The sequence below is a fragment of the Oncorhynchus masou genome, unplaced genomic scaffold (genome assembly GCF_036934945.1).
Source record: "Oncorhynchus masou masou isolate Uvic2021 unplaced genomic scaffold, UVic_Omas_1.1 unplaced_scaffold_2498, whole genome shotgun sequence".
NCBI lineage: Eukaryota > Metazoa > Chordata > Actinopteri > Salmoniformes > Salmonidae > Oncorhynchus > Oncorhynchus masou.
In genome coordinates, this window is record NW_027008950.1 from 15001 (window position 1) to 39124 (window position 24124).

The 24124-nt window shown below is 46.8% G+C and overlaps 2 protein-coding genes across 3 annotated transcripts; both read right to left on the bottom strand.

Moving 5' to 3' along the window:
- Positions 1-155: 155 nt before the first annotated feature.
- On the bottom strand, positions 156-1699 carry LOC135533601 (POU domain, class 4, transcription factor 1-like). The gene is given in 3 exon segments (XM_064960890.1): positions 156-686; positions 689-1142; positions 1577-1699. Coding segments are annotated over 3 exon segments (1092 nt in total). The 3' UTR covers positions 156-171.
- A 9046-nt stretch (positions 1700-10745) lies between these two features.
- LOC135533602 (ORC ubiquitin ligase 1-like) lies at positions 10746-19698 on the bottom strand. 2 transcript variants are annotated; one of them, XM_064960892.1, is made up of 6 exons: positions 19568-19698; positions 18960-19095; positions 17756-17847; positions 15223-15444; positions 14569-14657; positions 10746-13337 (listed from the first exon to the last, which is right to left on the bottom strand). In XM_064960892.1, the coding sequence occupies exons 1-6, from the start codon at positions 19637-19639 to the stop codon at positions 11675-11677; spliced, it is 2274 nt and encodes a 757-aa protein (XP_064816964.1). In that variant the 5' UTR covers positions 19640-19698; the 3' UTR covers positions 10746-11674. The 2 variants fall into 2 exon arrangements, with proteins under 2 accessions (XP_064816964.1, XP_064816963.1); XM_064960891.1 differs by lacking the exons at positions 17756-17847; positions 19568-19698 and having other exon boundaries at positions 18960-19046.
- Between the last annotated feature and the right edge of the window lie 4426 nt (positions 19699-24124).

Sequence of the window (24124 nt, forward strand, 5' to 3'; positions counted from 1 at the left end):
AAAATAAACTAAAACCGATATATGAAGCTTCATAAAAATGTGCGTAGTATCTAATGGTCATTGTTTTTTTGCACCCAAGTTGTAAACCCGTCGGCGACAAAAGAAGACCTTGGTCCCCAAATTTAGTCTCAACATTTTTCTTGTTTTTTTTAACGCATCAATAGCCTATAGTCAGTGGCAAGCGGAGAATTTTAACCGTTTCTGTTTTTGTCTTTGGTTGCAAAACCATACTCGAACCACGTTCTTTTTCAGGTCCAACTTTTCAGCGATAGCTGCTATCTTCTCGGACGACGGGCGAGGTTGTACGGCGAAGTAAGCCTCCAAAGATCTCTTTTCTGGTGCCGCTATTGACGTTCTCTTCCGTTTCTTTTCCCCTCCGCTATAAATGTCAGGTTTGTTGAGTTTCTCTCTCTGCGCACCCTCGGCCTCCTCGAGCCACGCCTGAAGGATGGGTTTAAGCGCTATCATGTTGTTATGGGACAGAGTCAACGATTCGAACCGACAAATGGTGCTTTGGCTTAGCGATCCCACGCCGGGTATCTTCAGGTTAACCAGCGCATTGCCAACGTCCGCCTGGGTCACCCCCAGCTTGATCCGCCTCTGCTTGAAGCGCTCCGCGAATGCCTCTAGTTCCCTGGGATCAGTGTCCGAGTCATTGATAGAGGAAAGGCCGTTGTTATTGAGTCCTGGCCCGCCCTGGCCCCTCCATGGTGTCCAGGTAAAAGACCGTGGTGGGTGAGAGGGGAATTCATGTTCATAGCGGCCTGGTGCGAGAGGTGGCTCAAGCCATGCATGTGTGAGTGAGGGTGAGCAGAGGTGGAGATCAGCCCGCCACCACCTCCTCCACCCCCGCCCCCGGAGCCGTCGTGGCTGGACATGAGAGCTAAGGACGGGGAGTTCATGTGGTCCATGAGGTCCGGGGGTTCCATGTTGGGGTGGTGATGGTGGTGGTGATGGTGGTGGTGGTGGGCCAGTGGCACCGTGGTGTTGGAAGAGCATGGCACGCTGTTCATGGTGTGGTAGGTGGCGTCCGGTTTGAAAGGGTGCGTCTTGCCCTGGGACACGGCGATGTCCACGGCAGCCAGAGCTTCGGCGCGGGCCAGGAGGGTCTCATCCAGGCTGGCGAATATGTTACTCTGCAGCTGTAATGAGAGGAGATGCGGGGAGAGGAGGGAACAGAAACAAAGCCAAGTGGGGGAAAAGAGAAAGAACAAGCACATGATGAATAAGTGGATATGTCAGCTGTGGGACTTCTGACAACACATAAAACACGAAGAATATTCCTTTTAGAAGACTGTCACCGAGTGATAAAAAAAAATGTCGGTAGCTTTTGTGTTCAGCGTGGCTTTCAAAAAGATCACAGGCGTGCGGGTGATTGCCGTGGAAATACATGAAGAAGAAAAAACATTAAGGCGCACGCAGTTGGCTTTGGCAGAATGTGCCTCCGAGCGTTCCTTCCGTATTATTGCGCTCGCGCAGTTACAGTAACATTAACGCTTACAACATGCAAAAGACCGCGCATAGAAAGAGCATAGAAAAGGAAGACACAAAGCAGAAGTTTTGAGGTTTCATTTACCTGTGGCGCTTGCAGACAGGCTCTCCTTATTGCTTCCGAGCTGGAATGCAGAGTGGTGTATTTGTGCTCAGGTAAGCTCGGATGCATGGCGAAGTGTGGCTGTTTGCTATTCATTGACATCATCTTTGCGACTGTTTTTCTTTAAAGAGTAAAGGGGCTAAAATTGACGCAATGGAAAGATGTAGTAGCGTAGTCATAGACAGTGGTCCAGTAATGATGCAATACAGCCGGATCAGCCTTGAGCACGAAGATCACAGTCAGAGATGCCTGCAGTCTACCAGGCCGACGCACTTATCTGCGGTCTACTGTTCCCACTGGCTGCCGAGAGGGATGAGAGAAGGGCTCTTACACCTGAGTGTCTCAGATCTCGTCAAGCGGAGCTCGGCTTCTCTCGCGAGACATGGTGCATGAACATTGCAGCCAGCCAGCCCTGTCAGATAACAAGCGAACAGCTTCAAGCAGTTAGTGGTTAACTGAAGAGGAGAGGAGACCGGCGCGGCGCGTGCGTTTTATTTACCGCTCTCAGCCTCCAGCCACGAGACGGACACGCACAGGGTTTGAACACCTGTAGCTCGAGCTTGGATGTTTTGTTTAATTTGAATGCCTGATATTTGGTTGTTTATGCTTTCGTTCATAGGAATTCACATCCGTTTTTTTTGTTTGTTCCAATATTCACTGTCATCTTTTTTTGGCAGACAACTGATTTAATTTTCTTCACAGACATAATTTCAAAAATATATTCAACAAAGGCTATTCCAAGTCATAGCCTACTGACGTACGTATCCCTTAAGACAATGCATTCTATTTAGATTCCTTTAAAAATATTTCTTAAAGGAAAAGCAATTCAAATAAAATGGTGCGAGGCCGGAAATGGGTATCATAGGCCTGCAGTCGAGTCATTATGCACATCAATTATTTGAAGCATTTGTCCAAACGGCCCTGAATCAAGACGTGTATTTGAAAAAAAAGGAGACCAAGACAGTCACTTTAGTTTATTGAAATATTGAATTGATATGAGCAGAAGGGTTGTGGAGCAAGGCTATCATCAAACAATACAACAAGGAACCCGAGTAATATCTCGCGCCGCCCTCGGGATTGCAACTCTCCTAAATGCAGAGAAAGAGAGCGAGAGAGAGGGGGGGGGGGGGGGGGTCTGTCTGCCCTCTGACTTTACCGGGCGAAATAGCCTAAATATTTAAATAGCAAATTCTTGGTGCATGAACAGTGGGGCTAGTTTAATTATAGACACAATGAAAATCGATGCGCCAAATTCATATGAATTACTCTAAATTGATATCTATAGCCAAAGATTTTATTCCAATCTAAATATGTTCTCAGCATTCCAGCTAAATAAGAGGAAATCGAATTGCCTTTTTTTTTGTGACCAGCTCTGAACTTAAAAAGTTACCTGAACATGTTATTTTTGTCGCAGCACATCGAAGGTGGGCCTAAATCCAGAACATTGAACTACCACACGAGAATTCGTGCATGTAAAATGGCTCTCTATTCCCCAGCCTACACGAGTGCCCACGGTGCTCCGGTCTGACATTCACTATATAGGGACGAGGGTGCCTTTTCGGACGCACGGTAGGAGAAGTTGATTTCCGGATGTAATACCGTTGGTACACTGGCCTATATGTGTTATCCTGTTCGCTCATATTAACCCCTAGACGCCATGATACCCCCCCCTTAACCCCTAGACGCCATGATACCCCCCCTTAACCCCTAGACGCCATGATACCCCCCCTTAACCCCTAGACGCCATGATACCCCCCTCTTAACCCCTAGACGCCATGATACCCCCCTTAACCCCTAGACGCCATGATACCCCCTTAACCCCTAGACGCCATGATACCCCCCCCTTAACCCCTAGACGCCATGATACCCCCCTTAACCCCTAGACGCCATGATACCCCCCTCTTAACCCCTAGACGCCATGATACCCCCCCCCCTCTTAACCCCTAGACGCCATGATGCCCCCCCCTTAACCCCTAGACGCCATGATACCCCCCCTTAACCCCTAGACGCCATGATACCCCCCTCTTAACCCCTAGACGCCATGATACCCCCCTTAAGCCCCTAGACGCCATGATACCCCCCCCTCTTAACCCCTAGACGCCATGATACCCCCTTAACCCCTAGACGCCATGATACCCCCCCTTAACCCCTAGACGCCATGATACCCCCCCTTAACCCCTAGACGCCATGATACCCCCCCCTTAACCCCTAGACGCCATGATACCCCCTCAACCCCTAGACGCCATGATACCCCCTAACCCCCAGACGCCATGATACCCCCTCTTAACCCCTAGATGCCATGATACCCCCCTCCCTTAACCCTTAGACGCCATGATACCCCCCCTTAACCCCTAGACGCCATGATACCCCCCTTAACCCCTAGACGCCATGATACCCCCACCCCTCTTAACCCCTAGACGCCATGATACCCCCCCCTAACCCCTAGACGCCATGATACCCTCCCCTTAACCCCTAGACGCCATGATACCCCCCTTAACCCCTAGACGCCATGATACCCCCCTTAACCCCTAGACACCATGATACCCCCCTTAACCCCTAGACGCCATGATACCCCCCCTAACCCCTAGACGCCATGATACCCTCCCCTTAACCCCTAGACGCCATGATACCCCCCTTAACCCCTAGACGCCATGATACCCCCTTAACCCCTAGACGCCATGATACCCCCCTCAACTTTGATCATTACCACCCTCCAGATGGGCACTAAACAAATTGATTTAATATCACCACCATAACCTTGTACACAGTCGTCACCAAATTAAATGAATCCACAATGAGTTAACGCGTCATTCATTCCAAACGACTTGCAGAAACGGTTGAGCCCAATACAATGTTCATGCCTGTGATTGGAGGTTAGTAGGCGACGAGAAATCTACGTGAAAACCCGGAACATTTGCATAATAAATAAAAAGGGGTGTGGCGCCACACTAGGAATGTAAAAGAGGCTCAGGCGGGTGGGAGGTCTTTGTAGGAGTGAAGTATGTGTTCTGGTCTGTTACTGTGTGTATTTACAGTTAAGTTTCAGGGGATACAGATGAACACAATGAGCTTTAGGGGATACAGGGGGACACTATGAGCTTTAGGGGATACAGGGGGCACAATGAGCTTTAGGGGATACAGGGGACACAATGAGCTTTAGGGGATACAGGGGACACAATGAGCTTTAGGGGTTACAGGGGGACACAATGAGCTTTAGGGGATACAGGGGGCACAATGAGCTTTAGGGGTTACAGGGGACACTATGAGCTTTAGGGGATACAGGGGGCACAATGAGCTTTAGGGGATACAGACGGACACAATGAGCTTTAGGGGTTACAGGGGGACACTATGAGCTTTAGGGGATACAGGGGACACAATGAGCTTTAGGGGATACAGACGGACACTGAGCTTTAGGGGATACAGGGGGCACAATGAGCTTTAGGGGATACAGGGGGCACAATGAGCTTTAGGGGTTACAGGGGACACTATGAGCTTTAGGGGATACAGGGGGACACAATGAGCTTTAGGGGATACAGGGGGCACAATGAGCTTTAGGGGATACAGGGAGACACAATGAGCTTTAGGGGATACAGACGGACACTATGAGCTTTAGGGGATACAGGGGGACACAATGAGCTTTAGGGGTTACAGGGGACACAATGAGCTTTAGGGGATACAGGGGGACACAATGAGCTTTAGGGGTTACAGGGGGACACAATGAGCTTTAGGGGATACAGGGAGACACAATGAGCTTTAGGGGATACAGACGGACACTATGAGCTTTAGGGGATACAGGGGGACACAATGAGCTTTAGGGGTTACAGGGGACACAATGAGCTTTAGGGGATACAGGGGGACACTATGAGCTTTAGGGGATACAGGGGGACACAATGAGCTTTAGGGGTTACAGACGGACACTATGAGCTTTAGGGGATACAGGGGGACACTATGAGCTTTAGGGGTTACAGGGGACACTATGAGCTTTAGGGGATACAGGGGACACTATGAGCTTTAGGGGATACAGGGGACACAATGAGCTTTAGGGGATACAGACGGACACTGAGCTTTAGGGGTTACAGACGGACACTATGAGCTTTAGGGGATACAGGGGGACACAATGAGCTTTAGGGGATACAGGGAGACACAATGAGCTTTAGGGGATACAGGGAGACACAATGAGCTTTAGGGGATACAGGGGACACTATGAGCTTTAGGGGATACAGGGGGACACAATGAGCTTTAGGGGATACAGGGAGACACAATGAGCTTTAGGGGATACAGGGAGACACAATGAGCTTTAGGGGATACAGGGGGACACAATGAGCTTTAGGGGATACAGGGGGACACAATGAGCTTTAGGGGATACAGGGGACACTATGAGCTTTAGGGGTTACAGGGAGACACTATGAGCTTTAGGGGATACAGACGGACACTATGAGCTTTAGGGGTTACAGACGGACACTATGAGCTTTAGGGGATACAGGGGGACACAATGAGCTTTAGGGGATACAGGGGGACACAATGAGCTTTAGGGGTTACAGGGAGACACAATGAGCTTTAGGGGATACAGGGGGACACTATGAGCTTTAGGGGATACAGACGGACACTATGAGCTTTAGGGGATACAGGGAGCACAATGAGCTTTAGGGGTTACAGACGGACACTGAGCTTTAGGGGTTACAGACGGACACTATGAGCTTTAGGGGATACAGACGGACACTATGAGCTTTAGGGGATACAGGGAGACACAATGAGCTTTAGGGGTTACAGGGGACACAATGAGCTTTAGGGGATACAGGGGGACACTATGAGCTTTAGGGGATACAGACGGACACAATGAGCTTTAGGGGATACAGGGGACACTATGAGCTTTAGGGGATACAGACGGACACAATGAGCTTTAGGGGTTACAGGGGACACAATGAGCTTTAGGGGATACAGGGGGCACAATGAGCTTTAGGGGTTACAGTGGACACAATGAGCTTTAGGGGATACAGGGAGACACAATGAGCTTTAGGGGATACAGGGGGACACAATGAGCCTTAGGGGATACAGGGGGACACTATGAGCTTTAGGGGATACAGGGAGACACAATGAGCTTTAGGGGATACAGACGGACACTAGGGGATACAGGGGGACACAATGAGCTTTAGGGGTTACAGACGGACACTATGAGCTTTAGGGGATACAGGGGGACACTATGAGCTTTAGGGGATGCAGGGGACACAATGAGCTTTAGGGGATACAGGGGGACACAATGAGCTTTAGGGGATACAGACAGACACTATGAGCTTTAGGGGATACAGGGGGACACAATGGGCTTTGGGGGATACAGGGGGACACTATGAGCTTTAGGGGTTACAGGGGACACTATGAGCTTTAGGGGATACAGGGGGACACAATGAGCTTTAGGGGATACAGGGGGACACAATGAGCTTTAGGGGTTACAGACGGACACTATGAGCTTTAGGGGATACAGGGGACACAATGAGCTTTAGGGGATACAGGGGGACACTATGAGCTTTAGGGGATACAGACGGACACTATGAGCTTTAGGGGATACAGGGGACACAATGAGCTTTAGGGGATACAGGGGGACACTATGAGCTTTAGGGGATACAATGAGCTTTAGGGGTTACAGGGGACACTATGAGCTTTAGGGGATACAGACGGACACTGAGCTTTAGGGGATACAGGGGACACAATGAGCTTTAGGGGATACAGGGGGACACAATGAGCTTTAGGGGATACAGGGGGACACTATGAGCTTTAGGGGATACAGGGGGACACAATGAGCTTTAGGGGATACAGGGGACACAATGAGCTTTAGGGGTTACAGACGGACACTATGAGCTTTAGGGGATACAGGGGACACAATGAGCTTTAGGGGATACAGGGGACACTATGAGCTTTAGGGGTTACAGGGAGACACTATGAGCTTTAGGGGATACAGACGGACACTATGAGCTTTAGGGGTTACAGACGGACACTATGAGCTTTAGGGGATACAGGGGGACACAATGAGCTTTAGGGGATACAGGGGGACACAATGAGCTTTAGGGGTTACAGGGAGACACAATGAGCTTTAGGGGATACAGGGGGACACTATGAGCTTTAGGGGATACAGACGGACACTATGAGCTTTAGGGGATACAGGGAGCACAATGAGCTTTAGGGGTTACAGACAGACACTGAGCTTTAGGGGTTACAGACGGACACTATGAGCTTTAGGGGATACAGACGGACACTATGAGCTTTAGGGGATACAGGGAGACACAATGAGCTTTAGGGGTTACAGGGGACACAATGAGCTTTAGGGGATACAGGGGACACTATGAGCTTTAGGGGATACAGACGGACACAATGAGCTTTAGGGGTTACAGGGGACACAATGAGCTTTAGGGGATACAGGGGGCACAATGAGCTTTAGGGGTTACAGGGGACACAATGAGCTTTAGGGAATACAGGGAGACACAATGAGCTTTAGGGGATACAGGGGGACACAATGAGCCTTAGGGGATACAGGGGGACACTATGAGCTTTAGGGGATACAGGGAGACACAATGAGCTTTAGGGGATACAGGGGACACAATGAGCTTTAGGGGATACAGACGGACACTAGGGGATACAGGGGGACACAATGAGCTTTAGGGGTTACAGACGGACACTATGAGCTTTAGGGGATACAGGGGGACACTATGAGCTTTAGGGGATGCAGGGGACACAATGAGCTTTAGGGGATACAGGGGGACACAATGAGCTTTAGGGGATACAGACGGACACTATGAGCTTTAGGGGATACAGGGGGACACAATGAGCTTTAGGGGATACAGGGGGACACTATGAGCTTTAGGGGTTACAGGGGACACTATGAGCTTTAGGGGATACAGGGGGACACAATGAGCTTTAGGGGATACAGGGGGACACAATGAGCTTTAGGGGTTACAGACGGACACTATGAGCTTTAGGGGATACAGGGGACACAATGAGCTTTAGGGGATACAGGGGGACACTATGAGCTTTAGGGGATACAGACGGACACTATGAGCTTTAGGGGATACAGGGGACACAATGAGCTTTAGGGGATACAGGGGGACACTATGAGCTTTAGGGGATACAATGAGCTTTAGGGGATACAGGGGACACTATGAGCTTTAGGGGATACAGACGGACACTGAGCTTTAGGGGATACAGGGGGACACAATGAGCTTTAGGGGATACAGGGGGACACAATGAGCTTTAGGGGATACAGGGGGACACTATGAGCTTTAGGGGATACAGGGGGACACAATGAGCTTTAGGGGATACAGGGGACACAATGAGCTTTAGGGGTTACAGACGGACACTATGAGCTTTAGGGGATACAGGGGACACAATGAGCTTTAGGGGATACAGGGGGACACTATGAGCTTTAGGGGATACAGACGGACACTATGAGCTTTAGGGGATACAGACGGACACAATGAGCTTTAGGGGATACAGACGGACACTATGAGCTTTAGGGGATACAGACGGACACAATGAGCTTTAGAGGATACAGACGGACACAATGAGCTTTAGGGGATACAGGGGGACACTATGAGCTTTAGGGGATACAGATGGACACTATGAGCTTTAGGGGATACAGGGGACACAATGAGCTTTAGGGGATATGATGAGCTTTAGGGGATATGATGAGCTTTAGGGGATATGATGAGCATTAGATAGATAACAACAACAGTGAAGAGGCGACTGGAGACAGGAACTCTGCCTCGAAGGCCAGCATCCCAGAGAAACCTCTTCACTGTTGACGTTGAGACTGGTGTTTTGCGGGAACTATATAATGAAGCTGCCAGTTGAGGACTTGTAAGGTGTCTGTTTCTCAAACTAGACACGCTAATATACTTGTCCTCTTGCTCAGTTGTGCACCGGGGCCTCCCACTCCTCTTTCTATTCTGGTTAGAGCCAGTTCGCGCTGTCTTGTGAAGGGAGTAGTACACAGCATTGTACGAGATCTTCAGTTTCTTGTCAGTTTCTCACATGAAATAGCCTTCATTTCTCAGAACAAGAATAGACTGACGAGTTTCAGAAGAAAGTTATTTGTTTCTGTCCATTTTGAGCCTGTAATCAAACCCACAAATGCTGATGCTCCAGATACTCAACTAGTCTAAAGAAGGCCAGTTTTATTGCTTCTTTAATCAGGACAACAGTTTTCAGCTGTGCTAACATAATTGCTCAAGGGTTTTCTAATGATCAATTAGCCTTTTAAAATGAAAAACTTGGATTAGCGAACACAACGTGCAATTGGAACACAGGAGTGATGGTTGCTGATAATGGGCGTCTGTACGTCTATGTAGATATTCCATTAAAAATCAGCCGTTTCCAGCTACAATAGTCATTTACAACATTTTTTTAACCTTTTTATTTAACTAGGCAAGTCAGTTAAGAACAAATTCTTATTTTCAATGTCGGCCTAACTGCCTGTTCAGTTAACTGTATTTCTGATCAATTTGATGTTATTTTAAAATAGACCCCCCCCCAAAAAAACGTGATTTTCTTTAAAAAAAACAAGGATATTTCAAAGAGAGCCCAAACTTTTGAACGGTAATGTAGGTCTCTAGCTAGATAACATGAAAAGGTCCAACCGTGTGTAAAGTGTACATTGATATTTTTTAATTACACCATCAAAATGAAGTTTTATTTGTTGCAATAATTAGTCTACAAATTCCACAAAATTGACTGAAAATAACAGTTTTATTTTCAGGAATAATATGATGCCAATACACACATACACATAAGCAACAGATTGAAAGAAGCAGTTAGCATTAGCAACAGTTTCAAAGAAGCAGTTAGCATTAGCAACAGATTGAAAGAAGCAGTTAGCATTAGCAACAGATTGAAAGAAGCAGTTAGCATTAGCAACAGTTTGAAAGAAGCAGTTAGCATTAGCAACATATTCAAAGAAGCAGTTAGCATTAGCAACAGATTGAAAGAAGCAGTTAGCATTAGCAACCGTTTGAAAGAAGCAGTTAGCATTAGCAACAGTTTGAAAGAAGCAGTTAGCATTAGCAACAGTTTGAAAGAAGCAGTTAGCATTAGCAACAGTTTGAAAGAAGCCGTTAGCATTAGCAATAGATTGAAAGAAGCAGTTAGCATTAGCAACAGTTTCAAAGAAGCAGTTAGCATTAGCAACAGATTGAAAGAAAGCAGTTAGCATTAGCAACAGTTTCAAAGAAGCCGTTCGCATTAGCAACAGATTGAAAGAAGCAGTTAGCATTAGCAACAGATTGAAAGAAGCAGTTAGCATTAGCAACAGATTGAAAGAAGCAGTTAGCATTAGCAACAGATTGAAAGAAGCAGTTAGCATTAGCAACAGTTTGAAAGAAGCCGTTAGCATTAGCAATAGATTGAAAGAAGCAGTTAGCATTAGCAACAGTTTCAAAGAAGCAGTTAGCATTAGCAACAGTTTCAAAGAAGCAGTTAGCATTAGCAACAGTTTCAAAGAAGCAGTTAGCATTAGCAACAGTTTCAAAGAAGCAGTTAGCATTAGCAACAGTTTCAAAGAAGCAGTTAGCATTAGCAACAGTTTCAAAGAAGCAGTTAGCATTAGCAACAGTTTCAAAGAAGCAGTTAGCATTAGCAACAGATTGAAAGAAAGCAGTTCGCATTAGCAACAGATTGAAAGAAGCAGTTAGCATTAGCAACAGTTTGAAAGAAGCAGTTAGCATTAGCAACAGATTGAAAGAAAGCAGTTAGCATTAGCAACAGATTGAAAGAAAGCAGTTAGCATTAGCAACAGTTTGAAAGAAGCGGTTAAACGATTGCAGTCTTGTGTTGCTAATGCTATGCCAAATGGTACCTTATTCCTCACATAATGAACTACTGTAGACCAGGGCCCCCACGTAGGACTCCTGTCTAAAGTAGTGCCCTATATAGGGAATAACATAACACTTGGGACTAAGACACCGTAAAGAAGGGAGCCTGGTCGCAGATTCTGCCAGGGCATCGCATCCCACAGTTCCGTAAAGAGCTGTCTTAGAGATCAGAAACAGACTGGCGCCCGGGCTAGTCTACAGTGACGTGGGCGCCATGGTAACGCCATCACATAAACTTAGAATGTTTGGAGGGACTGCCGACGTTAAAAGGACTGTGAGACTTCCGTTTGGTGGCCTGACTAGGAGTCACCGCGCTCTTCTCTCTCACAGCGTCTCCGCCAGGTCTATCTGCCGAGCGGCAGTCAGAAGAGATGTCATGATGGTGGTTGGCTGAGGCCTGCCAGGCCGACGGCCCTCCTGGTCCCGTCCGGGTCTCTGTTAAGGGGTCAAACAGCAGGTCGAAGGACAGTTCATCGGTCTGAGAGGGGTCAGAGAGGTGTCCCTGTTCTCTAGCAGGCCCCGTAGAGTCTAGAAGACTGTGGTCCCCGCTGCCAGCGTCTCTCCCAGAGGAGGATCCAGACCCGGTTCCCGTCGTCGTAGATGTGGGCGCTAGAGAAGCTGCCCGAGTCTCTGACACTGTGACCGGAGTGGAAGAGGATCCCTTTATCCCACACGCCAAGTCGAAACCCTCCACCTCGGTCTGTCCACCTCGGTCCTGCTCAGAGTCAGGATCCAGGAAGAGTTCGGAGCAGCCCTCCACCTCAGGTACCAGGGTCACGTCCAGTCTGAGGTCAAGGGTCAAGTCCGGTGTGTCGGCAGAAGTCAGGGAGGACGCCAGGGACAGGTGTGAGCCCGAGGACAGGTGCGACCCTGCCGAGCCGCAGCTCTCTGGCCCGTCCAGCATCATAGAGTCCAGCTCAGAGATCTTATCCAGATAGGCTTCGTCCATGAAGGCTTCGTCCATGAAGGCTTCGTCCTCTGTCAGATCGCGGGACGCGGTGACTCCCGCGGTTCGGTTTCTCTCGCCGTGCCCCGACCCCGAAGACGTGTTGAGCTGCCTCCTCTCCTCCTCCTCCTCTCCGTTGTGATTGGGTGACGTCACAGAGGTCACGGAGGTTATATCAGAAGCCTTGCGGCTCTGCCAGGCTGCAGCCCAGAACAACGGCTCGGTGGTGATGGAGAGTCCCGGCTCGGCGGCGTTACAGGAAGACACCCCGTTGGACAACTGAGCAGTGTGATTGGACAGTTTAGTTGCTACGGTGGAGACGCTGCTGCTGGGTGTTAAACTGTCCTCAAAACTGAGTCTCCTCAGATGGGTCACAGCCTTATAACCAAGCTTCTTGTCTTCACCAACACTGGGACTCTTCAGACTGAGAGAGCGGAAGGCGGAGGAAGGAGTGGAGAGCAGGAAGAGGTCAGAGGGAACGATGGCGTCAATCCTATCGGTATCTATAGAGTCTTTGTGTCCGAGGAGGGTCACGCCGAAACCTCTCCGGTGGTCCCGGAACGTGTCGGAGCCGGCGGCGTTAGAGGTCGTCAGGAGGTAGTCGTGGTGAGCGGACAACGTCTTGGATTCTCCCTCCAGACCGGTGCAGACGGAGGCCTTCTCCATGTCACTCAGACTCCTCCTCGTGGCACTGATCCTCTGATAGTGGACCCTGGTCCCGGCTTCACCTTCCCCAGAGGAGGTGCTCTCTGGACGGCCATCGGCGTGGCCCTGGGGCGCCTCTCTCGGGTTTCTCGGGAGCCTCTCCGCGACCCCTCCAACCCGAGCCTCCAGTTCTTCTATGTACTGGTCGCTACGTTCCAGAGCTTTCTTCAGGTGGTCCAAATCTCTTTCGTACTGATGGATCTTAGCTTCCAACGCTGCTACCGTGTACCGGCCAAACCTGAGGGGTGGTTCAGAGCAGAAAGATGGGAGTAAGAATTGAATTTGAGAGCATATAAATTATATTTTGGGGGTAAAAACAATACACATATATCAAACTATACAGTGATATATATATAATATATATTATATATATAAATAATATATAATATATATATAATATTACTGTCCACTACCATCCCAGCTGAAACCACTCCAGAACATTCCACCCAGTCGTCCACTACCATCCCAGCTGAAACCACTCCAGAACATTCCAACCAGTCGTCCACCACCATCCCAGCTGAAACCACTCCATAACATTCCACCCAGCTGAAACCACTCCATAACATTCCACCCAGCTGAAACCACTCCATAACATTCCACCACCATCCCAGCTGAAACCACTCCAGAACATTCCACTACCATCCCAGTTGAAACCACTCCAGAACATTCCACTACCATCCCAGCTGAAACCACTCCAGAACATTCCACCACCATCCCAGCTGAAACCACTCCAGAACATTCCACTACCATCCCAGCTGAAACCACTCCAGAACATTCCACTACCATCCCAGCTGAAACCACTCCAGAACATTCCACCACCATCCCAGCTGAAACCACTCCAGAACATTCCACCCAGCTGAAACCACTCCAGAACATTCCACCCAGCTGAAACCACCCCAGAACATTCCACCCAGCTGAAACCACCCCAGAACATTCCACCCAGCTGAAACCACCCCAGAACATTCCACCCAGCTGAAACCACCCCAGAACATTCCACCCAGCTGAAACCACCCCAGAACATTCCACCCAGCTGAAACCACCCCAGAACATTCCACCCAGCTGAAACCACCCCAGAACATTCCACCCAGCTGAAACCACCCCAGAACATTCCACCCAGCTGAAACCACCCCAGAACATTCCACCCAGCTGAAACCACCCCAGAACATTCCACCCAGCTGAAACCACCCCAGAACATTCCACCCAGCTGAAACCACCCCAGAACATTCCACCCAGCTGAAACCACCCCAGAACATTCCACCCAGCTGAAACCACCCCAGAACATTCCACCCAGCTGAAACCACCCCAGAACATTCCACCCAGCTGAAACCACCCCAGAACATTCCACCCAGCTGAAACCACTCCAGAACATTCCACCCAGCTGAAACCACTCCAGAACATTCCACCCAGCTGAAACCACTCCAGAACATTCCATAAAACACACAACAGTAAAACACAGGACTTGTACATACTTCTGAGGAGATCTACTGACAACCTCCGCTCTCAACCTCACGTTCTCCTGGACCAGGTCAATAGTCTGACGACGCAACAGCTTGTTAGCCTTGAGCAGAGGAACACAACTGTTTTAGTTCATATATATATATATATATATATATATATTCTATTACATTCTGGACGGCACAAATTTCAGACATTATTTGTCAGTTACATTGTGTATTGTCATCTTTGTATGTACAGTGCCTTGCGAAAGTATTCGGCCCCCCTTGAACTTTGCGACCTTTTGCCACATTTCAGGCTTCAAACATAATGATATAAAACTGTATTTTTTTGTGAAGAATCAACAACAAGTGGGACACAATCATGAAGTGGAACGACATTTATTGGATATTTCAAACTTTTTTAACAAATCAAAAACTGAAAAATTGGGCGTGCAAAAAAAAGTTCAAGGGGGCCAAATACTTTCACAAGGCACTGTATGTGACGTTGATCTGATGATACCACACAGTGACAAAACGTTTTACTTTCGTGTCAAACTGACAGTTGACAACCCAAAATTACAGGATTAATTTACACAAAGAACCATTCCAACGATTGTTCCCATGTTTTGCTCAGTGAGCTCCACGTACAAGGAACATCAACGACTATAAGATACCCCCCATTGATACCTCTTTGAGTTTCTCCACATCCAGATTGATCCGCCTGTAGCCATCTGTAGCCGCTCTCAGCTTGTTGCTCCACTCTTCCACAACACCGGGGTCTAGACCCCGGTCTTCTCTCCGGCTGGCTGTTACAGTACAGGGATCCAGTACCGTCTTCAGCTGGGACTCCAGGATCTGGTTCTTGTTCCTCAGCTCTTCATTCTCTTTGAGGAGACCTTCCATTTCATCCTGAACGATAAAAGACAAGATGTCCCACCATTGAATTACATGTAGAAGTCACATAGTGATTCAGAGGATCTCTGTGATGTAATAAGAGGATCTCTGATGTAATGAGAGGATCTCTGATGTAATGAGAGGATCTCTGATGTAATAAAAGGATCTCTGATGTAATGAGAGGATCTCTGATGTAATGAGAGGATCTCTGATGTAATAAAAGGATCTCTGATGTAATGAGAGGATCTCTGATGTAATGAGAGGATCTCTGATGTAATGAGAGGATCTCTGATGTAATGAGAGGATCTCTGATGTAATAAGAGGATATCTGATGTAGGCTCGGAGTTCTCAAACTGGGGGCCACTGAAATATTTTTTTAAAGTTATATACATATTTAAATTAATTTTGTCCAAAGTATGCGTGGAATAAGTGTAATGGCAAAATGTCTAGAATTGCAGGATATTAGCATTAAAGCTACAACAACTAAATCTCTCTGCCCCATGATGAAATGTGTTGAATTGCAGGAAATTAGCTAGAAAATTCTCTCTCCAATGCCAAGACGTGGGCCTTTAAAATGTTAACGGACGAATCAGGGCTCGAGCCTTGGTTCGTCCGGTCATGCACAACCAAAGTCATAGTAAAACTCCTTGTATGCTAGTTATTTTTTATCTCACTCGAGTTTAAAAAGGTGGCCCCATATGAAAAGGGGGCCCCGAATGAAAAGGGGGCCCCAGCCCCAAAAAGAGAAACCCTGATGCTACAAGGTGCTTTCAGAAAGTATTCGGGCCCCTTGACTTTCCCCACATCTTGTTACGTTACAGCATTATTCTAAAATTGATTAAATAGTTATTTTCCCTCATCAATCTACACACAATATCCCATAATGACATCACAATATCCCATAATGACATCACAATATCCCATAATGACATCACAATATCCCATAATGACATCACAATATCCCATAATGACATCACAATATCCCATAATAACATCACAATATCCTTTAACGACAAAGCAAAAACAGGTTTTTAGAAATGTTTGCAAATGTATTAAACATAAAAACTGAAATATCACATTTACATAAGTATTCAGACCCTTTACTTAGCACCTTTGGCAGTGATTACAGCCTGGAGTCTTCTTGGGTATGATGCTACAAGCTTGGCACACCTGTATTTGGGGAGTTTCTCCCATTCTTTTCTGCAGATCCTCTCAAGCTCTGTCAGGTTGGATGGGGAGCGTTGCTGCACAGCTAATTTCATGTCTCTCCAGAGATGTCCGATCGGGTTCAAGTCCGGTCTCTGTCTGGGCCACTGAACGACATTCAGAGACTTGTCCAGAAGCCACTCCTGCGTTGTCTTGGCTGTGTGCTTAGGGTCGTTGTCCTGTTGGAAGGTGAACCTTCGCCCCAGTCTGAGGTCCTGAGCAGGTTTTCCTCAAGAATCTCTCTGTACTTTGTCCCGTTCATCTTTCCCTCGATCCTGACTAGTCTCCCAGTTGCTGAAAAATATCCCCACAGCATGATGCTGCCACCACCATGCTTCACCATAGGGATGGTATTGGCCAAGTAATGAGCAGTGCTTGGTACCCTTCCCCAGATGTGTGCCTGGACACAATCCTGTCTCAGAGCTCTACGGACAATTCCTTCGACCCCGTGGCTTGGTATTTGCTCTGACATGCACTGTCAACTGTAGGACCTTATATAGACAGGTGCGTGCTTTTCCAAATCATGTCCAATCTCATTGAATTTACCACAGGTGGACTCCAATCCAGTTGTAGAAACACCTCAAGGATGATCAATGGAAACAGAATGCACCTGAACTCAGGTTTGAGTCTCATAGCAAAAGGGTCTGAATACTTACGTAAATAAGGTATTATTATTTTTTTTATAAATTCGCAAACATTTCTAAAAACCTGTTTTCGCTTTGTCATTATGGGGTATTATATGTAGATTGATGAGGGGGGAAATTAATTTATAACAATTTTAGAATAAGGCTGTAACGTAACAAAATGTGGGAAAAGTGAAGGGGTCTGAATACTTCTCTGAATGCCCTGCATCCCAAACTGCCAGCGGGGGAAAGGAGACACTCAGACAGACTAACAGTAGAAACATGCAGCATATTAGGGTGGCAGGGTAGCCTAGTGGTTAGAGCGTTGGACTAGTAACCGGAAGGTTGCGAGTTCAAACCCCCGAGCTGACAAGGTACAAATCTGTCGTTCTGCCCCTGAACAGTTAACCCACTGTTCCCAGGCCGTCATTGAAAATAAGAATTTGTTCTTAACTGACTTGCCTGGTTAAATAAAGGGAAAATTAAAAATTACTTACTTCATATTCCCTCAACAAAAGCTCTCCCCTGGTCTTTCGGAGGTGTTTCTTCACAGAATAGCTCTCGTTGGACTCGCTCTCATTTGTCCCCCCTAAAAACAACAACAACAACAAACAACAGGAACCACAGTAGGGAATCAGTAAAGCTCTCCCCTGGTCTTACGGAGGTGTTTCTTCACAGAATAGCTCTCGTTGGACTCGCTCTCATTTGTCCCCCCTAAAAACAACAACAACAACAAACAACAGGAACCACAGTAGGGAATCAGTAAAGCTCTCCCCTGGTCTTACGGAGGTGTTTCTTCACAGAATAGCTCTCGTTGGACTCGCTCTCATTTGTCCCCCCTAAAAATAACAACAACAACAAACAACAGGAACCACAGTAGGGAATCAGTAAAGCTCTCCCCTGGTCTTTCGGAGGTGTTTCTTCACAGAATAGCTCTCGTTGGACTCGCTCTCATTTGTCCCCCTAAAAATAACAACAACAACAAACAACAGGAACCACAGTAGGGAATCAGTAAAGCTCTCCCCTGGTCTTTCGGAGGTGTTTCTTCACAGAATAGCTCTCGTTGGACTCGCTCTCATTTGTCCCCCCTAAAAACAACAACAACAACAACAAACAACAGGAACCACAGTAGGGAACCAGTTCACTGACACAGAATTGTAACTCTGCCACCTTGAGCTACCGTCACATCAACAGTTGCCACAAAGTGCTTTACAGGTATCCGGCCTCGTCGAGACCGCAAACAGTGAGTACTACAGCAACAGGGAAAAACCTCCCTAGAAGGAAGAAACCGTGAGAGGAACCAGACTCTGGGGTGGGGGGAGGGGCCTTTCTCTTCTAATTTATATTATGCAGAGATAATCTGGTTGACATATTATGCAGAGATAATCTGGTTGACATATTATGCAGAGATAATCTGGTTGACATGTTATGCAGAGATAATCTGGTTGACATGTTATGCAGAGATAACCAGGTTGACATGTTATGCAGAGATAATCTGGTTGACATATTATGCAGAGATAGTCTGGTTGACATATTATGCAGAGATAACCTGGTTGACATATTATGCAGAGATAGTCTGGTTGAGATATTATGCAGAGATAATCTGGTTGACATATTATGCAGAGATAATCTGGTAGACATATTATGCAGAGATAACCAGGTTGACATATTTTGCTGTAGCTGTTAGGCCATTACTCGTACCTATAATCTCTCTGCACGGGTTCTCTGAGGTGATGGGAACTCGGCATGAAGGACATTGACTAGCCTTCTTCAGCCAGATGTCCATGCAGCCAGAACAGAACACGTGGTTATTGGCACAGATGACGGGCTGGCGGACCTGCAGATAGCAATGTTAAAAAGAAAAAAATAGTTATTTTAATGATCGATTGCAATACAACTATCCGTGCATTGTAGGCCTGAGCTATTGTGAGATGAATCAATGAATAGTTCAACTATAGTTAATATTTGGCATTGCAAAGCCTTCCTACTAAAATTGCACCAAGATGCTACCTTAGCTAAGCTAACAACACATGATCTGCAGCCGCAAACAAGAATTGGTCGATGTAATTAGTCAACAAATGTGTAACTAACTAGCCACCAACATACATATGCGTAGCTAATCGATAGAAGGTTCAACATGTACATCACTTGCTAAATGAATATTTACTAGGCAAGGAAGCTAACATTAGCTAAATTGGCTAATCAACAGCTAACTAGCATAGCTAGCATTTCTGTCAACGTAAATAGTTGCATTGGCTAAAACACGCTGTTCCAAAACGGAAGGCACAACAAAAAATAAACCGAATTACCTTTCCAAGGCAGATCTGGCATGATATGGGTAAAGTTAGAGAAAGAGTCACGTTTTGAAAGTTGTTTGCCATTGTTTTTTTGCTCAAGAGTTTCGACGAGAAACTATAACAACAAAAAGCACCGCCTTCAAAACCACATAACTACGGAAAGCCAAATGGTAGAAAAGGTACCGCTGCTCTGTTTTGCGTTTCAAAGACAGACAAAGGCATCGCAGTTCAGGACCATAGACAGCACCTGACAGAAAACCTGTGCATTTCAACCTCAGGCAGGACAGACATGGAGATATTGTTTTTTTTTCATTAACATTTTCAACTTTTTTTTTTAAATGTATGTTTTTAACAAAATAACAGAATTATTAAAAATAAAAATAAAATCTATTTCCACTCTACAGTCAAAAGAAATCTGGTAAAACTGATCTCAAATCCAACTCCCCAGAAATTGCAGTCTATACCCCTCAAACTTAACTCTCAACCTTGATGCCAGTTCTACTGTGTTTTTTTTTACATTGTTCCCCTCTAATCAGGAACGGATTTAGATCTGGGACCCCAGGTGGGTGATTACCCTCTAATCAGGGACTGGTTTAGACCTGGGACCCCAGGTGGGTGATTACCCTCTAATCAGCGCCTGGTTTAGACCTGGGACACCAGGTGGGTGATTACCCTCTAATCAGGGACTGGTTTAGACCTGGGACACCAGGTGGGTGATTCCCCTCTAATCAGGGACTGGTTTAGACCTGGGACACCAGGTGGGTGATTACCCTCTAATCAGGGACTGGTTTAGACCTGGGACACCAGGTGGGTGATTCTCCTCTAATCAGGGACTGGTTTAGACCTGGGACACCAGGTGGGTGATTACCCTCTAATCAGGGACTGGTTTAGACCTGGGACACCAGGTGGGTGATTACCCTCTAATCAGGGACTGGTTTAGACCTGGGACACCAGGTGGGTGATTCTCCTCTAATCAGGGACTGGTTTAGACCTGGGACACCAGGTGGGTGATTACCCTCTAATCAGGGACTGGTTTAGACCTGGGACACCAGGTGGGTGATTCCCCTCTAATCAGGGACGGATTTAGACCTGGGACACCAGGTGGGTGATTCCCCTCTAATCAGGGACTGGTTTAGACCTGGGACACCAGGTGGGTGATTCCCCTCTAATCAGGGACTGATTTAGACCTGGGACACCAGGTGGGTGATTCCCCTCTAATCAGGGACGGATTTAGACCTGGGACACCAGGTGGGTGATTCCCCTCTAATCAGGGACTGGTTTAGACCTGGGACACCAGGTGGGTGATTCCCCTCTAATCAGGGACTGATTTAGCCCTGGGACACCAGGTGGGTGATTCCCCTCTAATCAGGGACTGATTTAGACCTGGGACACCAGGTGGGTGATTCCCCTCTAATCATGGACTGGTTTAGACCTGGGACACCAGGTGGGTGATTCCGCTCTAATCAGGGACTGATTTAGACCTGGGACACCAGGTGGGTGATTCCCCTCTAATCAGGGACTGATTTAGCCCAGGGACACCAGGTGGGTGATTCTCCTCTAATCAGGGACTGGTTTAGACCTGGGACACCAGGTGGGTGATTCCCCTCTAATCAGGGACTGATTTAGCCCTGGGACACCAGGTGGGTGATTCCCCTCTAATCAGGGACTGATTTAGACCTGGGACACCAGGTGGGTGATTCCCCTCTAATCATGGACTGGTTTAGACCTGGGACACCAGGTGGGTGATTCCGCTCTAATCAGGGACTGATTTAGACCTGGGACACCAGGTGGGTGATTCCTCTCTAACCAGGGACTGGTTTAGACCTGGGACACCAGGTGGGTGATTCCCCTCTAATCAGGGACTGGTTTAGACCTGGGACACCAGGTGGGTGATTCCCCTCTAATCAGGGACTGATTTAGACCTGGGACACCAGGTGGGTGATTCCCCTCTAATCAGGGACTGATTTAGCCCTGGGACACCAGGTGGGTGATTCCCCTCATATCAGGGACTGATTTAGACCTGGGACACCAGGTGGGTCATATTAACGATCAACTAGAAGAGAAGAGAAGCAGGCTCTGGACCTTGTAGGGTCAGAGTTCAATACCCCATGGTCTGTACCGTATGCCAATTGCAACAACATATCGATCATGTTTTCAGATTGCAGAACACCAGACAGTGTTAACCTTTTAGTACATGAACAGAACTGAAGGATTCGTTTCAGATCAGATGTTCAGACAATGGACCTCCATGGACATGAGAGGAAGAACCTCTGATCAAATCAACAATACAATGGACCTCCATAGACATTAGAGGAAGAACCTCTGATCAAATCAAATCAACAATACAATGGACCTCCATGGACATGAGAGGAAGAACCTCTGATCAAATCAAATCAACAATACAATGGACCTCCATAGACATGAGAGGAAGAACCTCTGATCAAATCAAATCAACAATACAATGGACCTCCATGGACATGAGAGGAAGAACCTCTGATCAAATCAAAGCAACCATACAATGGACCTCCATGGACATTAGAGGAAGAACCTCTGAATCAAATCAAATCAACAATACAATGGACCTCCATAGACATTAGAGGAAGAACCTCTGAATCAAATCAACAATACAAGAGTTAGAATATCTTTATGCAGTGGCTCCATCATTGTCCCCTCTCAATGCCATTACTCATATATAGACCTCTGTGTCTCCATTGTTGTCCCCTCTCAATGCCATTACTCATATCTAGACCTGTGTGTCTCCATCGTTGTCCCCTCTCAATGCCATTACTCATATCTAGACCTCTGTGTCCATTGTTGTCCCCTCTCAATGCCATTACTCATATTTAGACCTCTGTGTCTCCATTGTTGTCCCCTCTCAATGCCATTACTCATATCTAGACCTCTGTGTCTCCATCATTGTCCTTCTCTCAATGCCATTACTCATATCTAGACCTCTGTGTCTCCATCGTTGTCCCCTCTCAATGCCATTACTCATATCTAGACCTCTGTGTCTCCATCGTTGTCCCCTCTCAATGCCATTACTCATATCTAGACCTCTGTGTCTCCATCATTGTCCTTCTCTCAATGCCATTACTCATATCTAGACCTCTGTGTCTCCATCGTTGTCCCCTCTCAATGCCATTACTCATATCTAGACCTCTGTGTCTCCATCATTGTCCTTCTCTCAATGCCATTACTCATATCTAGACCTCTGTGTCTCCATTGTTGTCCCCTCTCAATGCCATTACTCATATCTAGACCTCTGTGTCTCCATCATTGTCCTCTCTCAATGCCATTACTCATATCTAGACCTCTGTGTCTCCATCGTTGTCCCCTCTCAATTCCATTAATCATATCTAGACCTCTGTGTCTCCATAGTTGTCCCCTCTCAATGCCATTACTCATATCTAGACCTCTGTGTCTCCATTGTTGTCCCCTCTCAATGCCATTACTCATATCTAGACCTCTGTGTCTCCATTGTTGTCCCCTCTCAATGCCATTACTCATATCTAGACCTCTGTGTCTCCATCGTTGTCCCCTCTCAATGCTTTGCCTCCCAAATGGACATTTGACCAGAGTCTAAAGTAGTGCGCTGTGAATTGAACAGGGTTCCATAGGACTCTGGTCTAAAGTAGTGCACTATCAAGGGAACAGGGTTCTATAGGGCCCTGGTCTAAAGTAGTGGACTATATAGGGAGTAGGGTTCTATAGGGCTCTGGTCTAAAGTAGTGCACTATATAGGGAATAGGGTTCTATAGGGCCCTGGTCTAAAGTAGTGCACTATATAGGGAATAGAGTTCTATAGGGCTCTGGTCTAAAGTAGTGCACTATATATAGGGAATAGGGTTCTATAGGGCCCTGGTCTAAAGTAGTGCACTATATATAGGGAATAGGGTTCTATAGGGCTCTGGTATAAAGTAGTGCACTATATATAGGGAATAGGGTTCTATAGGACTCTGGTCTAAAGTAGTGCACTATATATAGGGAATAGGGTTCTATAGGGCTCTGGTCTAAAGTAGTGCACTATATATAGGGAATAGGGTTCTATAGGGCTCTGGTCTAAAGTAGTGCACTATATATAGGGAATAGGGTTCTATAGGACTCTGGTCTAAAGTAGTGCACTATATATAGGGAATAGGGTTCTATAGGGCTCTGGTCTAAAGTAGTGCACTATATATAGGGAATAGGGTTCTATAGGGCTCTGGGCAAAAGTAGTGTACTATATAGGGAATAGGGTTCTATAGGGCTCTGGTCTAAAGCAGTGCACTATATATAGGGAATAGGGTTCTAAAGGGCTCTGGTCTAAAGTAGTGCACTATATATAGGGAATAGGGTTCTATAGGGCACTGGTCTAAAGTAGTGCACTATATAGGGAATAGGGTTCTATAGGGCTCTGGTCTAAAGTAGTGCACTATATATAGGGAATATGGTTCTATAGGGCACTGGTCTAAAGTAGTGCACTATATAGGGAATAGGGTTCTATAGGGCTCTGGTCTGAAGTAGTGCACTATATATAGGGAATAGGGTCCTATAGGACTCTGGTCTGAAGTAGTGCACTATATATAGGGA

Coding starts and splice junctions, on each gene's coding strand:
- LOC135533602 (XM_064960892.1), bottom strand. CDS start 19,639: ATGGCAAACAACTTTCAAAACGTGACTCTTTCTCTAACTTTACCCATA. Junction 14,658..15,222: donor ATGTGGAGAAACTCAAAGAG/GTATCAATGGGG, acceptor CCTCTGCTCAAG/GCTAACAAGCTGTTGCGTCG. Junction 13,338..14,568: donor GTCAGTAGATCTCCTCAGAA/GTATGTACAAGT, acceptor ACCACCCCTCAG/GTTTGGCCGGTACACGGTAG.